General features: G+C 37.4%; 1 protein-coding gene across 5 annotated transcripts in view; it reads right to left on the bottom strand.

Annotated features, from left to right (window-relative positions):
• GRIK1 (glutamate ionotropic receptor kainate type subunit 1) overlaps nt 1-21,904 on the bottom strand; it is a 364,278-nt gene that overhangs the window by 19,360 nt on the left and 323,014 nt on the right. For all 5 annotated transcript variants that reach the window (XM_027584983.2, XM_027584982.2, XM_027584979.2 and 2 more), the window contains 3 exons: nt 20,740-20,858; nt 16,193-16,410; nt 2,981-3,206 (listed from right to left, as the gene is read on the bottom strand). In XM_027584983.2, coding sequence (XP_027440784.1) covers nt 2,981-3,206; nt 16,193-16,410; nt 20,740-20,858 — 563 coding nt within the window. The remainder of the gene's footprint in view (nt 1-2,980; nt 3,207-16,192; nt 16,411-20,739; nt 20,859-21,904) is intronic.

Here is a 21,904-nt window from a genome sequence, read left to right on the forward strand (position 1 = left end):
CTCAGACAGACGGGGATCGGATCTCCATTTAAAGTTGTTCTCTAAGGAAGGTAATTTCCAGCCTCCTGGTAACCTGTTTAAGCCGTAACTGCTCTCATTCTCTTGAAGTTTTATTTTAAATCCCTCAGGAGGCATATTTCCAGAGCTTCTGTCCCAAGAGTCTCAAAGAAGCAAAGTCTTCAATTTTGTGTTGTGACCGAGCCCACTTTGCCAGTCTTTGACCATGTGAAAGAGTTTAGTGCTTTCAGGGAGTCAATGAAGGCAAGACCAGAATTGTGTGGAGAATTTTTTTGTATCTGAATATATTTTGGCTTCAGTCTCGTTGTTATTGCTTAAGTGGACTGAGTGACATCAGAAGTGATTTATTACAAGTCACTTGAAAAAATATATATGTACACACACAGATCTTCCTGAATAGCAACTGAGCTTTCTTAAATAGTCAATTCATCATAGAAGAAACATCTCACAAATTTATCCAGCAGCTGTATTCCCAGTGGATGTATTCTCTCTGAGGTCTGCCATCTGTTCCGATTATTCCTTCATTGTTTTTGGTTTAAAAGCCTGACAGGTTTATAACCAGTATGAAAAGTTCCTTGAGTGTATTTCTTTTTATCTAGGGAGGGGGAAGAGCTCTTCAACTTTGGAACTTGTGTGTCAGAGTATGGATGAGGGTGGAAAAAAGTAGACTGCCTCAGAACACTCAAATCTCTATATCATATAATATACAATGCAGTGATACTCACTGAGACTCATTTACAAGAGGGCAAAGTCATTTTCAAATTGTTGCATTAATTCAGGGCTGTCGCAGAAAGAAGCCCCTTGCTTCCTTTCCATTCTCCCTACCCCCAAACTTTAACTTTAGTGTTATATTCATTCATTAGAAGAAATGTCCATTAAAAGTCTCATAGTAAAGTACAAATATTCTTAGAAGGAATGATACCCAATGTTATTTTCTCTCGTTATTACCAGATAGGAAATTTGGTGAGCAAGGAGTAGTGTTGAAGGTGGTCAAGGTGGGCTGATGAGGTGGAAGATAAAATGAGGAAAGTGCAGTTTTCAACTCTATAATTTAATCTAAACATGGTTCTATTATGAAACTACAGTTGCTCCTCTGAGAAGATGTAGAATATAACACAATCAACCTTAAGGTATTGATTTTGAAGATTTAGGTAAATGCACCCACTTCTGGTACTTTTGTCTGACTTATGGCCCATTTAACTAAAATCAGCAGTTGTGTGATATAAAAAAATAGCATCTGCCTAACTCTCCCCACCCCTATTATGGAAAATGAGGTGACAAAGCTTGGTTAGGGAGATAGTAGATTGTTTTACAAAAAGAGTCATAGCATTCCTTTAATTATTGTCTAACAATCCCACTGAGCCTCCTGCAGAACATGTTCACTTAATCAAAGGAGAGTTTACCATTTGTGAAAAAAAAAATATACTCTTTACTAACAATATTGGTATTTTCATAAGGGAAAGTTATTGAAAATAAAGGGACAAGAAAGTAGTTATAGGTTCCCTAGCTCAATCATTTTTCAGGTTTATTTAGAATACAGTCTTGATAACAATAGTAACAATAATAATAAAGTTAATTTCCTCCATAGCATATATTTCTAACACTAGCTAGAGAGCAGGGAGTCAAATTGGTTGCCTATTCATAGTAAAGGGTAAAGAAAGTTGATCTTTATCTGGTTAATTAAACTAATATTGATCAAAAGTTGAATATGGGATATATATAGTCTTTTTTTTAAATGAATTTGTGGCTAAGTGTCCAAACATTTAGAACAGTCCACCTAAAATCTGATTTTTTTAATGAAAAATGGAACATCTAACAAACTTGTGTTCAAATTCACACATACGCAATTGACTAGCCTGAAAGACAGCTGCCCCCTTTGGATGACCATGTGGTCTCTAAATTTCCATAGTTGCTACCATTCCCTATTGCTTCCTCAAGCAAACAAGTTTATTCAGTTATGATACCTCCTTAGCCTCTATAAGCATTTGAGTTTGTGATCCTTGTCTAATGTTGAGGGTTGGACTGGACAATCCCTTTCATACAACAAAAATAATAATATAAACTAGAAAATCTTGGATCCCTAATAATATGACTTGACTGTAACCAAGATTTCTGCTTATTAGACTACCCAGTGGTCTAAGGTGGCCCCAGATTTCTCTCCCTTGGGATGCTTATCACAAAATTAGTAATCATTCACTTGAGAAAAGCAGATTACCACCATACCCAAACCATATATGGTACAGTTTTCTATAGAGAGAGAAACCATAATTGTCCCTTAAATATAGAATATAGTTCTATATGTTAGACATGCAAGAAAACCTTGCTATATGGGTCTGTATCCCTACAAGGCAATAACATCCCTAGGGAAAACAGTAGCACAAAATACAGAAATGAGAATATTTGGAGGTTTTAGATAGTTATCCTTGATTGTATCGAACATATTGCCAAAGAATTATAATTTAATCTTTATCTTTCTTCTTTTATAGATATAACTTTGGTTTTACTTCTGTTGACATAGAATTCTAACCTTTCAACTTTTAGCATCTATATGCATCTATATGCATAATTAATTTTGTTATATTCCAATATAATTTAAGATAGAAAAACTAGATAGGCATGTATAGGTACTGAAGACAATAATGTCAAGAGGATTAATCAGGAAGATATTCTTTTAAAGATATTTTTTGAGAGTAAAATAATAAAATTGATATACTCAACTAGATATCTAATGGTAGAGCTTGAAAGAGACAGTGGGTTGAAAGTTCATTAAGTTAAATATCTGGGAATTGTCGATTCAAAACATGCCTCTGACCTACATGGGCATTTCCCTTATTGATTAGTCCACTAAAGGTATTATAGAACTTCTCAGAGTGTGGAGTAGATATCTCTGAGTTTATTCTCTTCTAAACTTCATAATTGACATTGCCCATCTCAGTCTTGGCTCATGCCTTGCTTCTCTTACCGATAGGTGTTCCCACTCCATAACCTTTGGAGTCAATGAGGCCCCCAATCTGAGTGAGGTTGCAGTTTCTCTGTGTCACATACTCAATGCTGGTAGACTCCATCAGCAGGGCGTAGTCAGTGGTGAGTACTCGGTGGATCCCTTCATCACTGTTTTTAACCAGGGCAGTCTGCTGTCTGCTGCTCATGAAAGCCCACATCTTCTCATAGGTGGATATCTTTGATTTCTGCAGGGAAAGAAAGAGCACCCACCAGCAGAAGAGTGCTGAGAAAATGCGTCCTAAAGCTATTCAAAATCCCAGTGGTCCAAATAGTATAGAGATTCTTTCTTTTCACATAGGAAATCAGTATGGTTGATCCTTGAACTTCAGTTTGTAGTTGAGAAGAGCCCAATTTATTACAGGGAAACATTAGAAGCACTGAGGCAGCTATGGAGGAAAAGGAGATCTTACAGATTAGCAATATAAGACATTGGCTCAAAGTCCTTTTGTTGTTAGGGAAGAAAGAACACTGGTATCAATGACAGCATTGGCCTAAGGAATTGAGGCCACTAAGAACAAATCCTCGAGGCATACTGGATCAAGGAATGACTAGTTCACTCCAGGACTCTACTCATTGACTCCATTTCCATTCATCCCCTAACTTCAGCAGGTACTGTTTTACTATTTTCTGGTGTGTACGTCTCTATACCTGATACAGCATGCCTTTGCTGGAGACAGCCCTGAGATAAATCACATGCTATTGCTGCTTTGTTTATGAAAGAACTGCCATTCACTCTTATCTTTTCTGGAAAATTTAGAATACAAATATTCTTTACAAGTTAAAATTCAGATCAGAAAATTCTTCGTACTGTATATGCTTTTTTATGTACATATTGAATTTTAATTGCAACTCTTTCAGAAAATGAGGCCTGAATATTTCATTTCAAAGTGTTCTATGATGTCTTTCCCCTTATTCTTCAGCTTTTTCATAGATTCAATAATAAACCATAAATATGATGCATATGATATATGCATCTATACATTCCGTTAACTCATTATCTTACTTTCTTTGTTAAAATATACTGCCTTAGTTTTCATATTGCTTGGATATGGACTTTTTATTCTTTTGAATAATGACCTATGACTAGACATTTACATTTTACTCTGTAATTTCCATATTTTTCCAATTTTTTTCTGAATTTGTCTTCATTTGCATCAACACTCCCCTCCATTTATTTTGAAAATGAAAAACATTATGGGAATTACTAATAATTCTGAGCTAATTCCAGCCCCTACACATGAGATAGCTTCTTTGGCAGGCATAGGGCGTATCATCTCAGGAGTGCAGAGAAGCTTCAAACATGATTTGGGGCCATAAGCAATAAATGGAATACCTGTGGAATCAACTCTGGCGTGGTTATTCATGCTCAAGTGTTCCTGGGGGCTCAGTTAATTCCTAACTCTATTTAGGACCTGGGTTAATGCTGTAGGCTTTATGAGTTAAGGGAGGACAGATGGCTTTATTTTGGATTGTTAGGCATTTGAAGATCCCCCTGAGAAAGTTCTTGTGAGACAGACAACAATTCAATAAACAGTACCTTATAGATACTGGTATTTTATGGAAGCCATTCTATCATGATTAGGCCCCTGTGAATTATTCCTCAACTCCAGAGATATCTGCAAATTGGAGCTCATGTCTCCATGACAAAGGCATGGTTTTTGGTATCAGGGTCAATGCCTCATTTGTTGTGTGATTTCAACCTCTATGAGATGGATAATACTAAATTTGTAATAAAGAGGTACTTGAAGGAGTACGGGGAGGTCAGTCTGTCTTTTGGTAGTAAATGCACAGCTGGGAAAATTTTTTCCTCCTTCAGGAAACTACATTAAGGGAAAATAATTTTCTTAGAAGTATGAAATTTTAAAGTTGTCAGAGACTTTAGAAATTGACTCATTCAAACTGCTGTTTTCACAGAGGAGGAAATTTTGGTATAGAAGGTTTGGAGACTTCAGGGAAGTCACAGAACTAGTCAGTATCAGGCTGATACTTGACCCCAGGACTCCCAATATCCAATTCAATGCTCTTTCCACTGTACCATGATGATCTTGGGGAAATGGATGTCCTTACTGCCAAATTTCCCCTGAGAATGATTTTTTTTATTTTTTTTATTTTTTAAAGATTTTATTTATTTATTTGACAGAGAGAGACACAAAGAGAGAGGGAACACAAGCAGGGGGAGTGGGAGAAGGAGAAGCAGGCTTCCCGCTGAGCAGGGAGCCCGATGCGGGGCTCTATCCCGGGACCCTGAGATCATGACCTGAGCCGAAGGCAGATGTTTAATGACTGAGCCACCCAGGTGCCCCTGAGAATGATTTTAATCTTATTTGCTCTACCTTTGACAATAGCTTCAATTCATCGACTCGTATTATTCCCTGAAGAAGTTTGCTATTTTGTATCATGTTAACACAAACTCAGAGTCAGCCTCCACATTAAAAAAATCCCATGAAACATCCATTTTTAATCATATTTAACTTTTATTAAAAGTGAATGTTGTAAATAGTTAAAAAACTGGATTTTTATTTTTAGGAAGTTGAGGACAAAACAAAATAAGTGATGGGACCCTTCATGGTAAATGGACAAGGACTTGAAGGACAGGGAGGGAGATGAAAAGATTCAACTCAAAACCTACAAGCCTGTCATTGAGCCCCATTAGGTATGTTCTCAAATTATCTGCTGTGGGGGGTTGTCTAATTTCTCAATACATGGCAGACCTATCTGTGGTCTTACTACATGTGACTAGCATACAGCTTGTATAACATGTGGCTCACCAAAAGCACTCAACAGCCTTCAAAGTAATCTACACTCAAGGAGAAGTATCCACCGATCATGTACTTGGTGCTACCACGATATCCATGAACTACAAAAATTCTCAATTACTACTCTCAATTTCTTTTCCTGTCTCATCACAGCTTGGTAAAACAATGTTTCCTGAGTTAGCATGTTCTTCGTACCACAATTTGAGTAGCTCTTCTCTATGGAGCTGGAGGTCATGGATTTAATTCAACCATATCTACTTTTTTCTTCTCAGAGTAGAAGGTTGTTCTTGACCTGAACTCCCTGTGGTGCTGGAGGGGAAGTCTAGCTGGCATGGACCCCTTTGAAGAGTTGAAGGCAGAACTGTTTCTCAGTAAGAAGACTACCACTTGGTAGAGGACTTGGTCAAGTTGAAGGTACAAGAGACATTCTAAATTTCTTTGACCCCCTCCTGCTATTCTTGTTGGGGCTTAATGATGGCAAACAAAATGGAACAGAGAATAGAACCCTTCTGCTTCCAGTTAAAGTTCTCTTTAATCATTTAGAAATTTTGCTCTTGTGGGGCTCCATTGTATTCCACATTTGGAATTATAGACTATTTGAGAAGCTGAGGAGCTTAGATATACAGAAAGACTCCCAAAATGTGGCTACAGAATAACCTTTTTCACTGTTAGAAATACCTGTAGGTGGCTCAAGCACCCTAGGACACAGTTTTCCACCTTTGAAACCTACAGGAAGAACTTCATGGTTGGAAGAGTTTCCCTTAAGGATTCTTCAACCCCTACATTCTACTTTCTGGACCAACTCCTTCATTTTTCTTATGCAGGTCTTGACTTTGGAGACACACAGAAGGTCACATTTTGTTAGTGAAAGAGCCAGCACAGAATGAAGGTTTCTTTCCTCTTTACTTCTGAGTTCTGTCCATTGTGATGCCCTGTTATGTAATGTTTATTTTTTGTTAGGTCAAAAAGTACTATTTTGGTAGTAGTTAGATTTATTCCTTTTTAATAGATTTTCCATTTTTAAGACACAAATCTTAATAATTCTTAAATGGAACTGTTTGAATAGCAGATATTTTTGCGCTTCTAAATTGTCTGTAGTCTCAGCCTGCTAAATCATTTTAAATAATATATATTTAAAAAATAGAAACAGTGAATGCCTCTTGTTTCATTGAATATGTCAAAGGTTAATTAGAATATTTGTAAAGTACTCCAAGCTTCTTAGCAAAAGTACCTAAAACTGAAAAGTCTTCAGTAATCTGAAATCGTCTTTTTTTTTTTTCAAATATTGCAAGAGAATCAGGTTTAGATAATTTCATTTTGCCTGGTTAAATCTGATTATGTGGCTATTCTATTGCTGATGAAACACTATTGGCAAAGATTAAGCATATTTTCATCTAAAATCTGTTATAAGGGAGTGTTACTATATCTCCATTTGATGATCATCATTTATTTTTTTTCCCCCTATGGTGCATGCAAGTTAAATACTCACTGGGAAATGATTTACAATGTATCTGTGTTCAGTTAAAAAGTACTTATTGAAAATAGTAATAATCACCAGAACATGCAGTGTTTACTGTTTGCCAAGCACTTTTCTAAGTGCTTTGTGTATATTAATTCATATAATCTTTACAGTGATCATATGAGAAAGATGCCATTTTTATGCCTCTTTTATATGTGTGGAATCAGGACACCACATGAAGAAATGATGAAGCTAGGATTTGATTCCAGCAATCTGGCTCCAGGCTCTGTGTTCTTAACCAACAGGGAGTTAGCTATTTGTTTTATACACCGACCAACAAACTCATGGTTTGGCTAATGTTTTAACGGCTAAATTTTCTTAAAAAATCATTGTAGTAAGTAGCAGTGCTATTTTCCTATGATAATCAGAACTGTTGCACCTCTTGCAGTCGGCATCTAATGTATAGAGCTATATACATAAGTTAGGCAGCTTACATTTGTATAGACAAAAAATTAGATTGTATTTTCAGAAGTGTGACAGTTGGAACTTAGAGGGAAGTGTGGATATTGTTTCTATTTTTTCCTTTAACAGTATTTTATTTTTTTATTTTTTTAAGATTTTTTTTAAAGATTTTATTTATTCATCTGAGACACAGAGATACAGAGAGAGAGAGAGAGAGCATGAGCAGTGGGAGAGGCAGAGGGAGAGGGAGAAGCAGACTCCCTGCTGAGTCAGGAGCCCGATGTGGGGCTCGATCCCAGGACCCTGGGATCATGACCTGAGCTGAAGGCAGATGCTTAACCATCTGAGTCACCCAGGCGCCCCAAAAGAATGGATTAAGGATTTGATTGTTGGCATTGTTACTCCCTCCAAATAATAAGCTCAAACCTCTGCTCTCCTTTTTTTTTTAAAGATTTTATTTATTTGTTTGGCAGAGGGAGAGAGAGACAGAGAGGGAACACAAGCAGGGGGAGTGGGAGAGGGAGAAGCAGGCCCCCCACTGAGCAGGCGGGGCTCGATCCCAGGACCCTGGGATCATGACTTGAGCCGAAGGCAGATGCTTAACGACTGAGCCACCCAGGTGCCCCTTTCCTTTAACAGTATTTTCTGTTTCATATAATTCTGTTGTTTGCAGTTGCAGGGTTTCTGCAATAATGTGTAAAACAGGTATAAATTCTATAGTGTAAGATGGTCTTAAGACTGATAGAACATCCATTTTATAGTCATATCCCTCTAATATATCATTTTTACTGAGATAAGCATTATTTATCACATTATTTCTTCAGGATATAGGGCTTCTACATTGGAGATATATAATCTTAATACTTAGTAGAATGAGTAATTGGGCAATTCTGCTTAAGACCGATATGTCTGAAGACTTACATACAGATCCATGTTTATGTATGATTATTTATACATATATCCATAACCCCACATGCCTACATACACACTAGGGATAAATTATTCAAATTTTATCTTTGTTTTCTTATCAAAAATGCTATTATGAATATGGTGAATATATGCATATTGAACAAATAAAATGCCAAAAACAGTTACATTTTAAAATCTTCAACTTACTTTTTCTTTAGAGAAATCCTGATTTAAGATAAATCTTAAAACTCAGCCAAAGACCTGGAAATCATCCTATGTAGAAATCCAAGTTTTGAAGCAGATGCATCAGAGGTAGTTTGTCTTTAAAATAACCATTTTCTTTAACTCACAATTAAGTATATTATTTCATTACATAATATGTTCTCATGGAATTTTAAAAATATGATTTAATTTACAAAAATCCCTTCGAAAGGAGATCTCAGAAGAAAGCATTTATACTTATAGTGAGGGCCTCTGTCTTTCAAATGTATGTAATATGATCATTGCAGTTGATCATGCTCTTATCTTGAATTGATAGAAATTTATGACATTTGCAGAATCTCCAAAGTTTTAAAAATTCATGTGCTCCCTTTAAAAAATTCCCTCAGTGGGATTTAAACACCTTTGCTAAAACATTTTTCATGTTTTTCTCCTGTCTAGAGTTAAAGATTGGTCCATTACAGGCAATATACCTGGATTTGAAAAAGGTTAACTTTAATTGACTTCATGGATTTCTTCCCAAACAAATACATTTTTAACATACGGGGACTTAGCATTTTGGGAACTGATGGTAAATTTAGCTGAATCTTTCAAACACAAGCTAATATCTTCTTATGCAGAGAAGTTTGAGAAATGTCTTTCATTTTGTGCTTCCTTATATGACTATTTCTGTCTGGAACCTATCTCCCCATAATGGCTCATTGCTTCAGTTCCACTGGTGTGGTGCTCAGTAACTTCCTTGAAATGTTTTTGGGGTTGATGACAGCTTCTAACCACTCCCTGGAAGGAGATTATAAAGGTTAGAAAGTCCCTTATTCCCATAGCCAGTCTAAAGTCCCTAGACCATGAAAGCCAGAAATGACAAGTCTGTTATGATTTTTTTAAACCTACTTTATCCAAGTCATTTTAGACTGAATCATGATATAATCTGTGTAATCCTCTGGCTTGGGTCTGAGAGGATAGTGATTTGTTACAAGGCAAGCTTCTACTGAGAAACATTTCTTACATGAGTATTTTCTACCCTTCTGGCTCACGAGGACCTCTGATGTTCACACCACTTCCTGTCTGCACAAGACATGCTCCTAAATCACGTGCAGCATTGTGTTTAACAGGTCTGTGTGTGTCTGGTCTCTTTATTGCTCTTCAGGTCTTTAAGCTTTGCACACAGTTTTATACTTGTCCCTTCCTATCCCTTACAATGCCAACCTCAAGTGCTATGACAAGAGCTGTGACTGGAGAGCCTGGAAAACATATAAACTGAAATGAATCCTTCTGAACTACCTTGCTCTCCTTCTCAGCTGAAGTCTAAGGACAGCCTTACCATCTGGATGGCTATCTACCATCTGGAAACGGTTCCCCTGCAAACACCATGTATGTACCTAGGAAAGCTTTCAAAAACTAAGGTTTTGGTCTGGCCTAGCCTCTGATAGTCTTTGAGATCTTGGGCACAGGCACTCCCTCTGGACTTCTGTGTCCATTAGCAGAAGGCACACCTTCCAGAGATCACTGAGAGTAAGAAAGTTGAGCAAAGACCAACATAGAGTTGTTGGTTTTTGTCTGTCTGTTTGTTTGTTTGTTTGTTTGTTAATTCACAGAGCCTGAAAAAGTAGGACTAGTAACTAGAGGTAAGTGCTGGATACTAATGGTGATGACGTTGGTGGTGAAAATGATAATATCTGACTTCCCGATTGTTTACAATTTGCCAAGTAGTACTGTAAACACATGACCTATTTAGTTATTTATTCTTTAAAATAATCTTCTGAGTTAGCTATTATCCTCAATAAACAGAAAAGGAAATCAAGGTGTGGAGCTTAAAGAACTTGCCAAGGTCTAGGTAGCTAATAAGTAGTGAAGTCAGAATTTGAAGCTATGCTGTCTGGCTACTGAAATCTGAAGCACTTCACCATAAGTTTTAAATGGTATCCCAGCAGTTGGGGTTAGGTATATCTCCTGAGAAGACTGGCTGGTATCCTTAATCTCTGAACAATGGACTAGCACCATTATCCTGTTTGGTTGTTGGTTTGCAAGGGGCATTGGGAAATCCTCCTTTTCGGGCCTCAAAATGTTCTTAGACTTTTTATGACAATGCTTTCTTCAACTGGAAAAAAAATGTTACTTGCTAAATTGTCATCATGAGACCAGAGTTTGGACTATTCCATTTATTCTGAAAGGTAATTAATAGAATTACATCAAGGAGAAAAAAGAGAACTTTCACACTTTCCTTACCTTCTATGAGAGATGGAGAAAACTAGTGTTTTATTATACAGAAAAAAATACATATATTTATATTATATAGAAAACTAGTACTCTATTATGAAAGGGAAGCTGTAGCTGGATGCCCTTGCTGTCAACTTACTTGAGTATAAAAGAGGAAATGGGTCATGTCAACCTTGGGGAAGCTACACCCAAGTTGTGTCCCCAGCTTGGCATTGAACTAACTGATTTTTGTACTTCCTAAGATGCTGGTGGTGGTCTCAGGGGTTTGGGAGGACAGTGAAAACCTTTGCTCTTCAGGCTTTTGAAACAGTAGAAAGAACTAGGCAATTCTGCAGCAAAGAGCTGAGAAACCAATATAGTTAATATCATAGTATTAATTAGTACTATCCCTAGTGGAAAATAAAAGGGAGTTTGTTGAAAAATTCTCTAAGTGAAGTCTCTTGAAGTTCTGAAATATTAAAACACTGACTTTAAAAAAAAAAGTCCATTTATTAATTGACAGCCTGACAAGGAGAAATAAAAGATCCCCTGATATTTGGAGAATTTCCTCAAACATTTTCAACAGTCCCTGGACAGTTGATAAAATACTCTGCCTCTCTCTAACCTTGTCTTGGTAATTGGCCTAGTGGTAGCTGACACCCTTTGACCAAATGGGTATTATGTCATCCACAGTGCTTAAGACTTTAAGACTCAAAGTGCTGATGACCTTGAGAAAATTTGATGTTTAAAAAGCGTCATTAACTGAGTGACCTTGGCCACAAAACTTAGAGTTGTTCCTTTCTTTATAGACAATATCAAATTCTAGCTGTCCATCTAAAGCCTAGTGAATGCATATGGAATTGAATTTATGATTTAATCCTAGGTCTCTTGTGCAAATACAGCCCCTGATGACCAATGGAGTTGTTCTGTGTACAAATGACTCAGTGCAGGAAAACTGCTTCAGGCTCTCCTGTCTCAGACACATAGTACTTTGACCAGCACTTGCTTAATAAATGTCAGTTTATTTCCTCAGCCTTACCTGAATTCACATGGTGGATAGTGCAATTTCACCCAAGCTACTTTAAAAAATTAAATTTTGCTTTTTTTTTTATGTTGTAAACAAAATAAACCAAATCTGAAATCTGGGGCTGTGCTGTCTGCAAAAATAGAAAAGTCTAGGGAAAAAAACCCAATGGATTTTGATTAAAATTTTAGTGAGCAACTTCTGTCTACACTCTTCAAAGAGAAACTTCTCTAAATGCTTGTGGCCCAGAGACCACATAGAGGGATTAGTGTATTTTGTGTCTTCACAGATTTTGGTAATTTCTATAGTCCTTTCTTTTTGCTACTTCTTATTCCATAGCTGTAAAAACAATTTAGAATCAACTTGAAAGCAAAGAGACAGATTTCTACCATTTGAATGCTGTCAAAGGGAGATATATATACATATACTTTTTATCCCCTCCCCCCTGGGAACAAAAGTGTAACTTTAAGGTACACTGTGTGAGATAAGGAAAGGCTTCTTATTAGAAGTTTCCTTGTGATTGAGTGGAGATGAGACCCATCTGAGCAAATGGCTGATGACCCAACAATGGGTCAGAACGTGCTAGGTTAGCCTGGGTGAAGGGGGTTTTCCTTATTCATTCAACAGCCCAAGAAAGGATATTGTCTTTGATTAAGAGAGACAGAGAGGGAGACCTGATGGCACAGCAGAGGTGAAATGTTAATGAAGACCTGGCTCACGACTGAGTTTTTTGACCATTAACCACTGTCACTCACTGACTCAAGGTAGAACTACCCTGAGAGCTGAAAGCCTGGAATGTTTCTTTCCCTTGTGGAATAATCCAGCTTAAAAACCCTGAGTGTGTATCCCTCTGAAGCTTTCTGACAGCTTGCCACCCTCAAGGGGAAAACTAAATCGGATTTAGTCCTTGTTCTCTTTTTGCAAATAAATTCCTTCGTGATAAACAAGGTTGCCTGGCTGCAAGCTAACATGGCAACAGTGTCTCTTCCTGTGTGGGTCTGTATTATTCCTCCTGCGGTGGTCTGAATGTGTCCCCCTCACATTCATATGATAATCTTTAACCCCCAAAGATGCTGATATTAGGAAGTGAGGCCTTTGGGAGATGTTAAAGTCATAAGGATGGAGCCATTACAAATGGGATTAGTGCCTTATAAAAGAGGCTCCAGCGAGATCTCTTGCCCCTTCCGCCATGTGAGGATACAACGAAAAGTCTGTGACCTAAAATAGGGCCCTCACTCGACCATGCTGACACTCTGATTTCAGGCTTCCAGCCCCCCGAAGTGTGAGAAACACATTTCTCTTTTTTTGTAAGCTACCGGGTCTGTGGTATCTCATGATCGTAGCCTGAATGGACAAAGATACCTGTTTACCTCCTTCCGTTTGTCCCTCGCTCCTCTGATGAATTCCATCTTTCTTAGAATTCATTAGTGCATTTGTTCATCTTTTGAAAACATGTTTTCTGAGTGCCTACTGTGTGCCAGGCATTGTTTTAGCTCCTGGGGATGTAATGGCAAACAAAACAGAGCAATTCTCTACCTTCAGGAAGCTTACGTCGTAGCATAGCACTCTCTGAAGTTTGGCTGAACCCTGGCTCTTCTACTGACAGCTTTGTAAATTTGGGGCAAGTTACTTAACTAAGCTGTGCCTCATTTTCTTCCGTATAAGGGGTAATATTAGTACTTGCCTCAACCAGTCTTAATCAGGATCAAATGAGATAATATACGTAGAGCATTTACAAACAGAGTGTGTGGCTATGAGCTAGGGTCCTGGGCAAGCTGCTATTGTCACTGCTGTTGTTGGTACTATCATCATGTTCTTTCTCCATAAGATGCTTCTTGACTCATCATTTGCCTGGTGACCTGAGAGACCCCCTTTAATTCGTGCCTCATTTTCAGGGCCAAGGAGCAAGCAGGAGCCCTTTCTGAAAAGGCCCGGGAGCAGAAGTTGTGAGAGTAGCACATGACTATTGTAGGGAAATGCACTATCCAACACACTGCAATGGATCCTTCTGGAAAAATGGGGACCGGTACCCTTGATATACAAGAGGCATGTGAGCAGAAACAGATCAAAAGGAGGCTAAGGGATGCTTTGTGAATACACAGAATGTTTGTACAGTAGCAAAGTCAGGTCCATCACTTTTGCAAAGGCAGCCTCCCCCTCTTCTATATTTGTAGTAGATTCTTCTCTGCCTCTACTTACCTACTTCCCAATACTTTAAAACTTTTTGATACTGGTAAAAGAGGTAAGTCATTTCAGATATTTTTTCAGACATACCCAATTCTACTTTGGCAGTGTCCCTCGGTCCTCTATGCCTTGCAGGTAACTTTTCTGGTTTCTGACAAGTATCATGACGAATCACTAGCTTGAGGTAACTTCTGTCTCTTCACACTATTGATTTTACAAAAATCCAGGCTTTCATAAACTTGGATAACCATATATTTAATGGTATTTGTCCTTAAAACAACACTTGCCTAGGGTACAATCACCACACTTTATACATTCACTAAATCAATGATATATTTCTTAAAATGATGTGCTTGCTTCAGCAGCACATATATTTCTTAAAACGAAAAGAATGTTTAAAAATCATCTTTTTCTAATGTAGGGGAAAAGCAAATCCTAACTTTTCATGTTACTCTATTTTTGATAACCCTCTGGATTTTAAAAGAGTGATTTTATTTTTTTTAATTTTTTAATTTTTTTTTTAAAGATTATTTATTTATTTATTTGACAGGGAGAGACACAGCGAGAGAGGGAACACAAGCAGGCGGAGTGGGAGAGGGAGAAGCAGGCTTCCCGCGGAGGAGAGGCCCAAAGCGGGGCTCGATCCCAGGACCCTGGGACCATGACCTGAGCCGAAGGCAGATGCTTAACAACTGAGCCATCCAGGCGCCCCTAAAACAGAGTAATTTTAAACTTAAAACAGAGTAATTTTTATTTATTAATGTTATTGTTAATTGATAAAATTTACTGCAAAGGTAGTACCTATTTTGGTGAACCAATACTGTTATACAAAGAACTGTTCCCTTTTTTCCCCTCCCTTAGTTTTTTTGGTTCTAAATTAATATTCTTCACCAGTTTTTGTCTACTCACTCTTGGGGTGACAACTTCATTTTTGGTAAGCTAGGTATGCAACCTTGACACAGGTGTTTTTTTAGAGTTTATTTTGGTTGCATGACTGTTTTTCTTTTTCTTTTTTTTTTTCTTCACATGAGCAGTTAAAAGAAGGTTCTAACCAATCCTGTCTAGCATCAAGTTTGTGACTCTGAAAGTTAATTTAGTTTCTAAAGGTTTTGTTTTCTTCATTTGTAAAGTGAAGGGCTGACCTTCATGATCTCTAAGGTGTTTTTGCTATCTCTACAACTCCCTGGATCTATTGAAATCCATTCCTACCCCAGGGGAGCTATTGTATCTGGAATTTCATAATAAAAGTACTAAGGCTTATTCCATAAGCAAGGCAGAAATCAGTTGCACTACTCTAAGTAAGTAATGAAAAAGACTTGAACAATGAAATGCACTTGACAATAAAACTATATTGACTCTAACTTAATTCTCCTTTGGTGGTTTGGAAGGCACTCCTGGCTATTGGAAACTTCAGGCCATCCTGGGGGCACTGTCCTCATTGGTGCAGAAAAAATATTTGACTGGTGTCGCCCCGGGGAATTTTTTTGGTTCTAAATCTCCAAATAAATTCCATTATCAACACATTCATTTGTTATCTGCTCTATCTCATTAAATACAGAACATAAAGAACAAAAAAATGATATTCAAGTATTCTGTATCCTGATTATTGGAATTTCTGATTAAGGAATTTTTATTTTATGGGCTCCATGAATGAGTTATTCGTTAATGGGTGGTTGGGCTATGTTCAGAAAACAGCATTTTTTTTTTCTATTATAAAGGAAGAAGACACTGATCTGTAGATCTGAGTGTACTAAATTAGGGAGAGAGAAGGCAAAGAAATTGCTTTATGCTGACTGCTGAGGGCACATGGGTTCCTTGTAATGGGAATGTGTAATTATAAGTTTTATTAAAAAAAAAACTGCCCACATCTTTTTTTTTTTTTTTTTGGAGAGACTCTTTTATTCCACACTCCTCTCCCCTCAATATGAGATAACCTTTGAGAATACATTGTCAGTTTCTTACCTTGAAGAAGGTCATTGTTGATCCATCTCTGACTGCCCCATATTCTATCTTGGTTTGCTTTGCCAGATCATCTGCTGAATCTATGGGGGATTCCATTCTCTCTACTGTCAGGAAGGCGGCCAGATTGGCAGTGTAGGATGAAATGATGATTAAGGTGAAAAACCACCATATCCCTCCAACTATCCTGGTCGATAGAGCTTTGGGCATCAGCTCTGATCCTGTGATGGTATCACCAGAGTAAGAGTGTTAAACAGAGTTAAGAGAAGAGGGAAGACTCATGATTTGACACTAGTCTAGGGAGGTAATGCATTTTTACGACATAAAAATTATAAAGCCGTTAAGGGCTTACTTTCTTGTGTGTAGGTGAAATAGAAGTGTTTTTTAGAAAATAGAGGAAAATCTAAATGGTCTTCTATCACTAATTGCAGGTATTGCTTAAAATGTAATTTATCAACATTTGATGGTATTAAATGTTTTTAACCCTGAGCTATTCTATGTCTAAAATTTATAGAGTTAGTTTAATTGCTTAGATTTGGATTTGTTTGCTTGTTTTTGTTAAAAAGTCAACCCCAAGACTTTGGGGGCTTTTATTTAACTGTCTGATATGCATCTGATTGTGTGAAATAAAATGTTATCGGTCTTTGTACAGCTATGAAAGCTTTGAAACACTAACTTATTTTTGTTTAAGATTAAAGAATGTGAGAAACTTTTAAAAGATTAACATATTATGCCATTTGTCACATGTACTTTAATAAAACTTTAGGATTTTACAATCAAATGAAATAGGATAAAGCTACACTTGACAGTTGATGAATCAATTTCCATTGTTTTATGTTACTTTTAAAGTCAAAATTATTTTTTTCTAATGTATATTCTTGTGTGACTGAGAAGAATATATTCACTGAAAAGCATGCTTTTGTCCTTTAAAGTGCTCGCCTTTATTTTTTTATTTAAAAAAATTTTTTAAAGATCTTATTTATTTGAGAGAGAGAATAAGAGCATGAGAGCGGGGTGAGGGGCAGAGGGAGAAGCAGACTCCTGCTGAGCAGGGAGCTCCATGTGGGGCTTGATCCTGGGACTCCGGGATCATGAACTGAGCTAAAGGCAGATGCTTAACCAACTGAGCAACCCAGGTACCCCAAAGTGCTTGTTTTTAATTATACTTCAAAGACTGGCCATTTCTCAGGTGGAAAGGGGCCCTTCCTGGTACCCATACATTTTTAGATGTCATCCGATGTTTATTATTTGTAAAAGATAACATTGGGAGGCATGTAACATGTTAACCAAGAGATCCGTTCTCTCTAAAAGAAAAGGTATATGGACCAAGTTTACTGACACAAAGGGTAAGCATTTGTGAAATTTCTCCAACTCAAAACTGTTGGTCAACCTGAACTATAGATGTCTATGAACCCAGTAGTGGAATTAAAAAGGAGCAGAAGCGGGGATGCAGGGCTCACTCTAATCATACTGATTTATGGGTGGATTTTGGCTACTCTGCCTGCCTGAAATTCACCGTGGGTTCTGTACTTAGCATTTCCTCAATGAACTTAGAGGCATGGTGAATTTATATGATCAGTTAAAAAGTGGAAAATGTAAAGATCTAAAAGGTGAAGTACAGCAGGTGAAATACCTGTTTTCAAGGATTCTTTCACTATTCTGATTGGGTGTTTTGAAGTTTTGTAGTTAATGGCTCAAGACGGAGTGGGGAATTGGAGGTTACCAATCTACAGATAAATGAGTTTATACTCAAATTTAATCTATAAACAGACACACATATTGCTCATGAAATCAAAGCCAGCTCAAGGCTCATGATAAGCAGATCAAGGTTGGCAGAGTTTCTGGGCTTTGAATTAACAGATACGTTTTCCTAATGCTCTTAGGTATCTGGGAGCTTTATTCTCTTTTAATGAGGTAAACAGTTTCATTGCAATTTGTATTTTCTTCTTTTGTTTGTTTGTTTGAATTTGGGTGTGTAATATTACACGGATTTATAATAGTTTCCATTAAATTGCCTCCAAGAATTTAGTGGGATAGTTTGTTGCTGTTGTTTTTATCTTGTGGTTTAATGGGATTTGTGTGCCTGTGGGTGTCTGCGTGAGCTTAATGCCCAAGGTTGTTTCATATCTTTGTACTTAATTGATCTAGCAGCCTTTTGGCAGTGTGATATTATTTAGATCTTTAGTCAGTTATCATTAAAATACCATTTATTTCATAAAATAGCCATAGGAAATAAGTAATACAATTAACAGATATATTTTCTTAGCTTATAGGTATGGATTTTTCTGCTGTAAATTTATCCTTACGTTATTTGGTTGCATTCATGAAAAGAGAAGGTAGTAATTTGTTATTTGTATAACTATGTATTATAATTTGTTATTTGTATAACTATGTGACAGCAAAACTGGACCACTGACCAGTAATCAGAAATAATATAAATTCACACCTATCATACTTTAAAATAAATATACTTTTGAATGATGTTGTCTTGGGAACTAAAAAAAATAACTAGTAGAAATCTACTCAGATTACATTTTAAACCCGTGGTCTATGGTACGAATTAGATTTCTTGACATTTCACTATGTTTTTTATTTTCACACAGCTTTGTGACTTCCATGACTTTCAGCGTTAGTTGAAATACTTAGAAATGGCTTTCCTCAAATAGAGATGATTTGTCTAAGTTTGGAACTGGAGAGGATGAAGTTATGTAGGCAATAAAAGTCAAGTGAAACATCATTAGAAAATATTTGGGATGAGAGACAATACTTGCTGAAGTCTCTTTAGTGCCTTTTATGGCAGACATGACAGCCAATCCTGATCCAGACTTTGCTCACGCTCTGTAGAAAAGAGAAAGTCTGATCATCACATTAAAAAAAGAAATGAAACACAATGGTTTCCAATTGAGTACAGTGACAAGCTTCTGCTAACAAGGGAGAGCACAACAGTTAATACGGAAGTTAGCTACCTGGTCCAATTCCACACACTAAGGACAGATCCACTAAACAGTCATCAGTACCACCAATTTGTATATGACAATATTTGTGTCAGCTGACAAGCATTTTTACACTTCTTGAAAAACAAGCAGAGTCTGGTTGGGGCTGACTGTCATGTACCCAAGGTAGTGGTAACTAGCAGACACTGCATCCCACGGTTTGCTGTGGATGATGATAAACTCCAAACAGAATATGAAAGAGAATTTGAGAAGCTGGGTGCACTCACATGACACAAGGCAGTCATGGTCATGTGTACCTGAATGGACTTGCTGTATACTCTGTGAAACCCACACCTATATTTTTCTATTCTAATGGTACAGACAAACAAGCTATAGGGAAAGTGTGTGTGTTTTGGGGGTGGGGGTTGGTCTCCTTGTTCTTTGATAGTAGTTGCTCATAAGACAAATGCCCTAAAAATTAAATGCACTCGTAAAGCACTATATGGCTCCTAGCGGGTTTTCCTGCAGGACTTAGAGTTCTGTGCTACCCTCTAAACTTATGCAAGTGATTTCTAGTAAATTCGGTGCTATTTCTATACCTATTTAGCAGTGCCCGCATAAACTGCTGAACTGCCTGATGAGAGAATTTACCCACTTTGCTCAAATATTTGGTATTTCCCTCTCTCCCTCTTGTTTATAAACACAGAATATAAACATTTCAAGTAATATGATAATAACTCCCTCATGAGAAGCCTGAGGTTCACCCCCAAGTAACAGACATATTTAATATATATATATCCTCGTTGAATTTTCCTTTGCCAATTTATTTTGCAGCGTATTGTCAAATGAGTAGATTATTCTAAACACGACAACATCTGTGACTTACGATTTTCTTAAATTAATGCATTTAGTCTTGGGATGTCTTTTCTAGACCATATGCCCAGAATCAAAGCTGAAGAAAATCCACAAAAGAGCTGGATTTCTTCCAAAGATTAAAATGACTCCCTCCTCCCTCCCCAACAAAATCAAAATTCCCCATATCATAGAAAATATATAAAATATATTACATTTCTATGGTTTGAATTTTATTTCCACACCCTTACAGTTTGCTGTTGCTATGGTTACCAATTGAGGGAGATTGTAAAAAGTTACAAGTGAGGATGAATTCCAGTAGGGTTTGTCGGAGTGGTAATTAGGTGACTGTTTTAGGTACTGTCAGCTATTGGAAAAATGTAAGCCAACTTAATTTTCAAAGGATTCAAATTCCACTCCTTTAGAACCCCTGACTTGCGGAGTTATGGCTGGAAAGGAAAAGTCTGATCCTTCCATCTACGCAAATTTGTAAACAATTTCTTAGGTACTTTAACCATTACTTCCTTCTAGGAAAATTTGTATTGCTGGATAGAAGTCTTATTTTAGAAATACAAACAAGAAGTTCCATTCAAGTCATATTTTTATCTTTGCTATCTTTAGAACTGACTCTGAAGTCAGGTTCTATTTTTTAATTCCTGAGATGGTTTTTCAGCCTACCCTCTAGCTTTATGGTGGAGTTTACCAGCAACAAAGCCTGTCAGCAGACTGTGGGATGCATGTGACAAAGATAGGCAACCGGTGTACCTTGCTGCATGAGAGCTCCAACTCCAAACCAGAAACTATTTAGTAAAGTAAAATTGTTTTCCACCACGTCTGAATCAGGGTTGCATGGGTGGGGGTTATACCATTCGTAGGGTGTAAACCTGTAGTAGTTAACAGAAACAGTCTGTAAACATCAAATAAATACACACAGCACCAGCAAAACCTGCTGAACAATGCAAAAAACCCAACAATTAATGGTGAAAGCATCAAACCAAAACAGTAAAGGCCATATTCATCAACTTACAGCTTTGGTGGACAACGTTTCAAAGGAGACGTGAGAAATTATCTTTACCAAACTTCTCATTTCTAGGCAACATGCTTTGGTTGGCTGGAATTGTACCTCTCTGACCTGTCTACTGAATTCTTCTGAGTTTTTATTCATTTTCATTTTACTGAACTGCTAGTTGGACTGTAAAGAAAGGTTCACTCATCCAAAGTATTTACCCCACCAAGAAGCAATGACTGCTACATACACTGGTTACATACCAACTGGAGTGTCAAGATACTGTGTTGCTAGATGCTGGGGGACACAAAGAAGAGATGTCCCTTGACTTGCCTCAAGGGACATCTATGGACAGACGCCTAAAAGAAAGATGTGGCTTAGTGATTGCATAATGGATCAAAGGAGCTGCAAGGGCAAAAAAACTAGTGAACAGAAAGAAGGTCTAGACTTGGGGTATATTCAATTTTTTTTAGTATACTACATCTATGGAAAGAAAAATCATAATCTTTAAATGAAGAGATGGGGGCGCCTGTGTGGCTCAGTCGTTAAGGGTCTGCCTTCGGCTCAAGTCATGATCTCAGGGTCCTGGGATCAAGCCCCGCATCAGGCTCCCTGCTCAGCGAGAAGCCTGCTTCTCCCTCTACCACTCCCCCTGCTTGTGTTCCTGCTCTCACTGTCTCTCTCTCTCTGTCAAATAATAAATAAAATCTTAAATAAATAAATAAATAAATGAAGAGATGAAGTATATATATATATATTTTAAGTAGGCTCCATGCCCAACATGGGGTTTGAACTCAAGACCCTGAGATCAAGAGTCACATGCTCTAGCGACTGAGCCAGCCAGGCACCCCTGAAGACTTGAAGTTTAAACTTAGAAGTATCTTGGCCCAGGGATAGGGGTAGGGGTTCATCAGTGTTAACTCC

This window comes from Zalophus californianus, chromosome 1 (genome assembly GCF_009762305.2).
Source record: "Zalophus californianus isolate mZalCal1 chromosome 1, mZalCal1.pri.v2, whole genome shotgun sequence".
NCBI classification, from domain to species: domain Eukaryota; kingdom Metazoa; phylum Chordata; class Mammalia; order Carnivora; family Otariidae; genus Zalophus; species Zalophus californianus.